Genomic DNA, 9,621 nt, shown 5'->3' on the forward strand with positions numbered 1-9,621 from the left:
CCCCGGTGGGCAGCTCTCTGAGAGAGTGCGTCCAAGCAGTACAAGCCCTTTCTGATAGGTGGCGACTATGAACTGTGCAGGGAAGAGTACCTTGGTGCTGCTCAGGACAGTGACTTTCCTCCAACGCCAGGGCTGCCTGGGTGGTCATGCAGCGACACAGTGGTGGGCTTCTCCTGAGTACTCCCAAAGGCCTCCGTTGTGAGGAGCACACATTCAAGCTGATTTGTTGGGTCCACACTGAGTCTCAGTTGGACCTTTGCTTGGTTGGTGGAGTTGGGAATACCTTTGAGACTGGAGATGTAATACAAAGCAAGATAAAGCAACGACAAAACCTAGAACTGATTCCTTTCATATCCTGAATCGAGTCCACCTTATGCTGCTTCCACCAATATACATGTGGCTCAGTTCCCCTCTCCGCTCATTCCCCCCCTCCCTACTCCCGACCTGACTGCCTTCCAATAGTCAAATACACACGTGGCTCAGTTCCCCTCCCCGCTCATTCCTCCCCCCCCCCCCCCCCCCCCGGTGGCTCAGTTCCCCTCTCCGCTCATTCCCCCCCCCCCCTACTCCCAGACCTGACCGCCTTCCAATAGTCAAATGCCTGCTATGCTCACTTGTTTCTAACCTTGACACCCAGGTCTCAGACAAAATGCCGTACTGGTATTATACCCTTATCAGAAAGAGTTCCTCTGATATTCACAACACGTAATTTAGTTTGTCCTCTTGAGATCATGAGTAATTCTCAGACCTTCTATTTACTAACTTTTTACTTACTTTTTTATATGTCATTTTTTATTTATTTAAATTTTAATTAATTTCTTTTATTGTCAGTTGTGGGGCTTGAACTCAGGGCCTGAGTGCTTTCCCTGAGCCTCTTGGTGCTCAAGGCTAGCGCTCTACCGCTTGAACCACAGCGACACTTCTGGCTCTTGAGTAGTTAATTGGAGATGAGTGTTATGGGGACTTTTTGGCCCAGGCTGACTTCAAACCAATCCTCAGATCTCAGCTTCCTGAGTAGCTAGTACTACAGGCGTGAGCCACCGGTGCCCGACTTACTAATTAACTTTTTACTAATCCATCTGTTTGTCTTACTGCTGTATCTCAACCTTAACAACCATACCCAGTATGGCAGAAGGCACATAATACATACCAGCTGAGCGAATAATGCCTCCCGCAGCAGGATGCAGGCCTTTGGAGAGCATGTCTGTCTCACTGGTGCTGAGCAGAATGCAGAATGCTGGTCCTCAGTGTTCTCACTTGCTGCAAGAGCAGCATGCATGTGCTCGTCTGGAGAACTTTGGTGCTGACAACAGACTATGAGTGTGACTTCTGTGGGAGCCCAGGGATTGCCGCAAATCTGTGTGATGCTTCAGGACCACAGATGCCAGCTTTTGCCTATAGCCAAAGTCAGAGAAGAAAAGTGAGAAGGTGCTAGGTCCTGAGTGACAGTCACCACCTCTTCCCCAAAAGGGACAGAGCAACAGACAATGCCAGGGAGGGAGACGGTAAAAGTGGGGAGGATAATCACTTTGGTTTCGTTTTGAATATTTTTATTCTCTTTAAGTGGTTGTACAAAGAAGTTGGCGTTGAACGAGGCAGTTTATGGACACAGTGCCTCGGATCAGTGTCAGTCCTTGCCAACCCCCCCCCCCCCCACCAACCCCCTCCCCTCCCCTTTCTTAATTTGTAGATGACGTATGGAATGCCTTTGCCATTTAACAAAGCAATTATGAACACAATGCATTGTGTGCCATCCTTCAACGTCTTCACCCCGCCTTCCCTTATTTTTCTCAATTCTGTGGTGTATACAATGCATCCTTGCCTGCATTCTATTCATTTTCCCCATTCATTCTTCTACCTCTCTCTCCTTCCTCCCTCCCCCACCCCTTCTTGCTGCCAAAAGGAAACTCTATGATACTGTTGGTGGAAATATAGACTTGTTCAACCACTTTGGAAAGCAGTATAGAGGTTCCTTAAAAACCTAAACATAGCCAGGCACCGGTGACTCACGCCTATAATCCTAGCTACTCAGGAGGCTGAGATCTGAGGATTGTGGTTCAAAGCCAGCCTGGACAGGAAAAGCAAAAACTGGAAGTGATGCTATGGCTCAAGTGGTAGAGCACTCGCCTTGAGCTGAAGAGTTGAGGGACAGTACTCAGGCTGAGTTCAAGGCCCATGACCAACAAAACTCCAAACAAGCAGGAAACAAACAAACAAAAAACTAAACATAGAACAACCCTATGACCCAGCAATCACACTTCTGGGCATTTATCCAGTAGAGCAGAAACGGATATACTAAAGCTATCAGCACAACCATGTTCACTGCAGCATTGTTTGCCATAGCCAAGGTATGGAATCAGCCCACATGCCCCTTCATGGATAAATGGATCAAGACAATGTGGTGTGTATATATGATGGAATTCTACTCATCCATCAGAAGAAAAGGATACTGTACCAATTACAAGGCAATGGAAAGACCTGGAAAAAATTATATTAAGTGAAGTCAGCCAGACCTAGAGAAACATGGACTGCATGGTTTTCCTCATTTGTGGGAGCAAGAATGTGTCTACAAAACTATAAGTAAACACACTGGGTGGTGTGCAAGCGGTTATAAATTAATTAACTGAGGTATAATAGACTCTATAGAGACAGTATCATTCTTTAGAAGGACTAAGTCAAAGCCCAATAAAATAAGTATCAGGACAATCGCTTTGAATGCCTGTCTTTGAACGGCTTCCCTTCGGTGCTGGCCTGTAGATACACCGGGGTTCACTCTGAGGAGCTGTGCAGCACCCCGCGGCTGGGTGGAGGTGGCTAAGGAGCTCGTCCTCCCCATGCCACGGATGCCACGGCACGAGCTTCCATGGGCATTGGTCTCTTCTTGAATTACCAGGTTTTCCTCCTGGACACACATCCATCACCACCAGCACCTTTGGCAGGCTGTTTCTGAAACAAGGGCTGAGTGTAAGTGACTTATTGGAGGGCTCTAAGAAAACAAGTTAGGGAAGGAGTCAAGCGTAGACGTGGTTTCAGGCAACACCCTGGCCCACCCAATCCCATGGGGAGCGTGGATGCATTGGGCTGGCACTGCCAGGCACTGGGCTTCCATCCCTCATCCAGGCCAGTCAGACCCTCACGCAGTTGGGTTCATCCTTATACTCCTCGTGTAGCAGCACAGCCTGGGTCGCTGAAGCTCTGTCCTTACATGAAGGCACAGGGGGGTTGAGTATGGGCACAGGTCCTGCAGAGACAGTGTGGCCTCTCCCACACTGGGCCAACCTTGCCTAGTGCGTGGTTATGGCTGGCTATCATTGCATCCGAGGCTGGCCTGGGCCTGGCAGGCTTCTGATTGATTCACTGATGATTGTGCCCCATGTGGAATGGTCCGTGCGGGTCAGGGGCACTAGCTTCAGTGCGCATGTTCCTCAGGAGCTGAGGTAAGTTTCAAAGAAGGCAAGGGCGAGAGAGAGAGGCGGGCGAGCTGCCAGCAGGGGAGCTGCTGGCGGGCAAAGGTGGCAATCTCACACCTGGTCCTGATCTCTGCAAGCATTCGTGAAGTGCCAACAGTGGAAACTTAAAGATAACCCATTGTGCCCAGGCAGCAGCATGGCCTGAGGGGCTATTAACCACTCTGAGGTCTGGAGCCAGGGAACACAGCCCGCACGCAGCCGTGCTGTGGTCAGATGCTGACCTTTTGTGGGCTTGTGTCTGGAATAAAGGCCTTGGCGGCCTTGAGCAGAACTTGTGTCTGGGTAGCTCGCTGGCGCAGGGCATGAACACGTCTCCACTCCATGCCCGGCCTGTCACTCCCTGAGTCCTCCCTCACACGGCTGCTGGAGACCCAGTCCCTGGGCAGCAGGGCAGAGCACCAGCCCTTCCCAGTTGTGCCAGGGCCTGGAACTCCTGGGAGGTAATGATCTGTCCTGAGCCACTGGCCAGCTCTCACGAGGGCCCTTCCCAAGAGGCCAGGGGGTTTCTGCTTAACTGGTCCCTCAGAGCCAATCTGACGATTACAGACAGTACCTGGCCCGTGGTGCTAACCCCAGGCCACTTTCCTTCACCTCTGCTATCTATGTACTTCCCTCCTTTTAAACCAATTTCATTCACTAATAACAGCTGATGACTAAACTTCTTTAAGGAGAGCAAGAAGCAAGTTTCCTGAGAGGCCTCTGGGAAGTCTCCCACCATCTTTTGTAAGCACCAGCTGTAATGGGCTTTTGAGTCTGTATATATATGTTTGAAAACAAGGAACAATAATTCGGGAATGGGGGTCGTGACTAAGATCTATGGGGTTCCTTTGGCTGTCCTTTCTGGGGACAGAAGCTCTGTAGTATGGAGAAGGGCAATGGGAAACTTCCACACGTTGTAGCATAAAGCCCCTTCTTGGTTCATGCATCCTCTCTCTTTTTCTAACTCATTCTGCCCTTCCCTCTTCCTGACTCTTGTCTCTGACTCTCAGTGTCTGTCTTTCTGCCTTTGACTCTGTGTTATCCTTGTCTCTCCCTCTGTCCCTGTCTCTCTGTATTTATCTTTCTGTTTCTGTCTCTCTTTCTCTCAGAGTCTCTCTCTGCAACTCAGTTGGTGTTTGTCTCTGACACTCTATTTTTCCTTATCCCTACTTTACTACGACTCTCGGTCTCTCTCTACTTCTGTCTCTCTGACCATCTCTCTGCTTCAATCCCTGTCTCTCTCTCTCTGCGTCTGCCTCTATCCATGAGGTTCTCTGTCTCTCTCCCAGTCTGTGTGTCTGTCTTCTGTCTCTCTCTCTCTCTGTGTGCTCCGCTATCTCTACATCTTCCTGTCTCTGTTTCTATCTCTTTGTCTCTGTCTCTCACCTTTTGCTTCCCTGTCTTTCTTTCTGTCTCTCCACCCCTTCAGTGTAACTTCCATATAGAAACCCTTCAGCACCTTCCATGGCTGCAGGCTCACCCTGAGGTGACATGGTCTGTGGCTCTCTGGCCACTCTTTCAGGGCCGTGTCCTTGTAATAGTGAAGGCCACAAACCCCCAGATATTGAAGCAGACAGAGGAGGAGAGATGAGAACTAAGCCAACTAGAAAATAGTTTGCTTCATCCCCAGGTTTACAAAACATCTGACAACGAAATTATAAATGCGTATGATCTACTTAGATATTTACAAATGGGAAATTCTAAGCAAATATTAGTATCCCCAAGCCTAGTCATAATTTGTGTTCAAAGCCAAGCCACATGCTCTCATCTCATGATTTTGAAGCTGGCACACACGGGCCTGAGCTGACACTGTTTAAAGTTTATCTGGAGGGCCTCTGGCTCCAGCTGGAAAGTCGGTCAGGCCAAGTGAGCCTTGCCGTGGAGGTGAGTGAGCTGCACCCGCAGGGCAGAGGGTCTGGAGTTGAAGCTCAGCCCTGCCCCACACCCCACAGACAGCCTCGCGCTGCCACATCCAGTCGCACCCACCACGTCCAATAGTTAGTGCATAGGTCGTGGCTGATCTGGCTGAGCGCATTAGAGGAGGTGAGGGGCCGTGCCTCACTGCGCACGCTCCCAGACACGCAGTGCTGTTAGCGGGGAGGTGAGGGGAGGTGAGGGGCCGTGCCTCACTGCGCACGCTCCCAGACACGCAGTGCTGTTAGCGGGGAGGTGAGGGGCCGTGCCTCACTGCGCACGCTCCCAGACACGCAGTGCTGTTAGCGGGGAGGTGAGGGGCCGTGCCTCACTGCTCACGCTCCCAGACACGCAGTGCTGTTAGCGGGGAGGTGAGGGGAGGTGAGGGGCCGTGCCTCACTGCTCACAATCCCAGACACGCAGTGCTGTTAGCGGGGAGGTGAGGGGCCGTGCCTCACTGCGCATGCTCCCAGACACGCAGTGCTGTTAGCGGGGAGGTGAGGGGAGGTGAGGGGCCGTGCCTCACTGCGCACGCTCCCAGACACGCAGTGCTGTTAGCGGGGAGGTGAGGGGCCGTGCCTCACTGCTCACGCTCCCAGACACGCAGTGCTGTTAGCGGGGAGGTGAGGGGAGGTGAGGGACCATGCCTCACTGCGCACGCTCCCAGACACGCAGTGCTGTTAGCGGGGAGGTGAGGGGAGGTGAGGGGCCGTGCCTCACTGCGCACGCTCCCAGACACGCAGTGCTGTTAGTGGGGAGGTGAGGGGAGGTGAGGGGCCGTGCCTCACTGCTCACGCTCCCAGACACTCAGTGCTGTTAGCGGGGAGGTGAGGGGCCGTGCCTCACTGCTCACAATCCCAGACACGCAGTGCTGTTAGCGGGGAGGTGAGGGGAGGTGAGGGGCCGTGCCTCACTGCGCACGCTCCCAGACACTCAGTGCTGTTAGCGGGGAGGTGAGGGGAGGTGAGGGGCCGTGCCTCACTGCGCACGCTCCCAGACACGCAGTGCTGTTAGCGGGGAGGTGAGGGGAGGTGAGGGGCCGTGCCTCACTGCGCACGCTCCCAGACACGCAGTGCTGTTAGTGGGGAGGTGAGGGGCCGTTCCTCACTGCGCATACTCCCAGACACTCAGTGCTGTTAGCGGGGAGGTGAGGGGCCATGCCTCACTGCGCACGCTCCCAGACACGCAGTGCTGTTAGCGGGGAGGTGAGGGGAGGTGAGGGGCCGTGCCTCACTGCGCACGCTCCCGGACACGCAGTGCTGTTAGTGGGGAGGTGAGGGGCCGTTCCTCACTGCGCATACTCCCAGACACTCAGTGCTGTTAGCGGGGAGGTGAGGGGCCGTGCCTCACTGCTCACAATCCCAGACACGCAGTGCTGTTAGCGGGGTGGTGAGGGGAGGTGAGGGGCCGTGCCTCACTGCGCACGCTCCCAGACACGCAGTGCTGTTAGCGGGGAGGTGAGGGGAGGTGAGGGACCGTTCCTCACTGCTCACGCTCCCAGACACGCAGTGCTGTTAGGGAGGAGGTGAAGGGCCGTTCCTCACTGCTTGTTTGGTTAACAAACACATCTTTTGCAATTTCTCAAGAGCTAGAACTCAGGCCCCTGGAGTTTCCCTGGAGACCCACACCCCAGGGCAGAGCCCATGCTTAGGGCTCTTTGGGCCGGACTGCCCAACTACATGAAGTGAATCACGAATATTTTGCTGTCTCGGCATCCTGAGAGCAAGAGTGGGGGAGGTCTCATTCCCTAAATGGTGACTCTTCCTGCAATATGTGGTGGCCCAGCCTCTGTTTTTCTCTCATCATAGTGCTTGAAATGTTGTCTCTGAATGGGTCACACGTGGAGCAGGCTCTGTAGAACCAGCTGAAACTGGTTTGTTTTCTCTCCAGCTCCTGATGGAGCCACCAAGACAGAGCAGCGGCCCAAGCTTGCTTGGGTCACACACCAGCCCTGGGATGAATCAGACTCTGGTCACTGAGTTCCTCATCCTGGGATTCTCAGAAGCTCCTCACCTGCGACCACTGCTCTTCGTCGGTTTCCTCGGCCTCTACATTGCTGCCCTCTTGGGAAACCTGCTCATTGTGGTGCTGGTCAGTGCCAGCCCAGCCCTGCAAACATCCATGTACTTCTTTCTGACCAACCTGGCTGCAGTGGACATTCTCTGCACCTCCACCATCCTGCCCAAGCTGCTGGGCTGCATGGTGGCCAGGAGGACCATCTCCTGGGGGGGCTGCATGGCCCAGCTTTTCTTCTTCACGTGGTCCATGGGGGCAGAGCTGCTGCTCTTCTCTGCAATGGCCTATGACTGCTACGTGGCCATCTGCTGGCCCCTGCACTATAGCGCACGGATGGGCGCCCGAGCCCGCACGCTCCTGGCGGCTGCTGTGTGGGCCATCAGCCTGACCAACACTTGTGTGAATACTAGCCTCACGATGCGCCTGCCATTCTGTGGCTCCAACGTGGTTGAGCACTTCTTCTGTGAGATCCCCCCGCTCCTGAAGCTCTCCTGTGCCCCCACGGGCCTCAACGAGGCCATGGCCTTCGCCGCCGACGTGATCCTGGCCGTGGGAAACTTCTCTGTGATTATGCTCTCCTATGGCCTCATTGTGGCCAGCATTCTGCGCATCCGCTCAGCAGAGGGCAAGCGGCGTGCCTTCTCCACTTGCTCCGCACACCTACTGGTAGTCACCATGTATTACTCCACGGTCATCTATACCTACATCCGCCCTGCGTCCAGCTACTCACTGCAAAGGGACAAGGTGGTATCTGTCATCTACACCTCTGTGGCACCCACCCTGAATCCCCTCATCTACACCCTGAGGAACAAAGACGTCAAAGTTGCACTCAGGAGACTTCTGTCCTGCAGCTGAGCCTGCATGGCACCAGCTCCCTACTCTGTCTCATTGGGGGCTCTGTGCTGGCTGAACCGGTCCTGTTCCACAGAACACATTCTGTTCAGAGACAGCCGTAACACGCTGATACTCACTGTGGCAACGCATCTTTTCCCCCAGCCCATTTAACTGGGTGACCAGGGAATGTCCTGGAGGATCCATAGTGATCCAGAGACTGAACTCAAGGGCTAAGTGAATACTAGATATCATCCAGCGTAGTGTATCCCTTTCCACAGCCCCCTGCTCTGTCTTCCCTTAATGCAGGGCTCGTGGGTTTGTGGTCATAGGGGCCTTTGTCTGAGCTACAGCTGGCAGATGAGCTAGAAAGCTGAGGAAGAAGGAGACTGGGCTTCAGGAGGACAGCTCTCTCTATAAGCACAGTCTCTGAGAATGGTTTGTTTCCAGGCTGTAGTACATTGAAGGTGACATTCTAACAGTGCCTTTGAACATCTACTATGCAGGCATGCTGTGGGCGTGTGAGTGACCAGGACGGCTTCTTTCTTCCCTTGTCTAGTGCACAACAGTGCCAGCCGGCCACTTCCTGACCACTTGTGGCTCTGGGTGTAGGAACTTCCGTGTACCAGGAAGAGCCCTGGAAATTAGGCTCTTTGGAATTTCTTCTGAGCAGGATTAGGTCAGGGTGTGTGAGCATGTGTGGTTGAGAGAAGTGGCCAGGATGGAGACTGCAAGAGGTCCCTAGAGAGAGGCAGCCAGCTTCTTGGGACAAATCTTCCCAAGATGCAGGGACTCTGGCCATCACCCCAGCCCCTTTTCCTGGCCTGAGCCGTATTCTAGAGGGGATCTGTGGAACTCTTTGGCTTCTGTTTTGGCACATTTGTTCCCCCATGTTGGCTCGTCCTTGTCCCTGGATGTTGACTGGGCTATCCCCTCCACGTTGACTTGTCCATTATTTTCTAGTTGATGTGACTTTCAGTTCCCTGTTGACCTGTCTCTTCTATCAGCGTTGACTGTCTTGTCTCCTTTATGTTGTGCTGTCTCTCCCCTCCATGTTGGCTTGTATGTCCCTTTCCTGTCGACATGAATGTTTTTCCCCTGATGGCTTTTATGTCCCCTCCATGTTGGTTTGTCTGTCTTTTCTGTGTTCGTTTGTATTGCCTTCTCCTAATAGAGGCTTTTTTCTGCACTGTAGACTAGACTGTAGCCTCTTGCTGGTGAAGAGAGCATCTTGTTCTTTTCATCTTTGCACCAGGTACGTCTAAGGCACTGCCATAATAAATGAATGGTGTGATGATTATTCTGCCAATTAGTTCCTTAGTTTGGGAAACAACAGGCCAAGGCTAGTGACATGGTTGGCAAAGGAACTTTGACCATTTTCTATCCCCCGATATGAGTCCTGTTCCCTGTT

General features: G+C 53.1%; 1 protein-coding gene across 1 annotated transcript; it reads left to right on the forward strand.

Moving 5' to 3' along the window:
• The first annotated feature begins 7,319 nt into the window (after positions 1-7,319).
• On the forward strand, positions 7,320-8,234 carry LOC122127836 (olfactory receptor 13G1-like). The gene has a single exon (XM_042702152.1). The coding sequence runs from the start codon at positions 7,320-7,322 to the stop codon at positions 8,232-8,234; it is 915 nt and encodes a 304-aa protein (XP_042558086.1).
• The last annotated feature ends 1,387 nt before the right edge of the window (positions 8,235-9,621 follow it).

Source organism: Dipodomys spectabilis, unplaced genomic scaffold (assembly GCF_019054845.1).
Source record: "Dipodomys spectabilis isolate Male_0828 unplaced genomic scaffold, ASM1905484v1 ptg000313l, whole genome shotgun sequence".
In the NCBI taxonomy this organism is placed as follows: domain Eukaryota; kingdom Metazoa; phylum Chordata; class Mammalia; order Rodentia; family Heteromyidae; genus Dipodomys; species Dipodomys spectabilis.

Coding starts and splice junctions, on each gene's coding strand:
- LOC122127836 (XM_042702152.1), top strand. CDS start 7,320: ATGAATCAGACTCTGGTCACTGAGTTCCTCATCCTGGGATTCTCAGAA.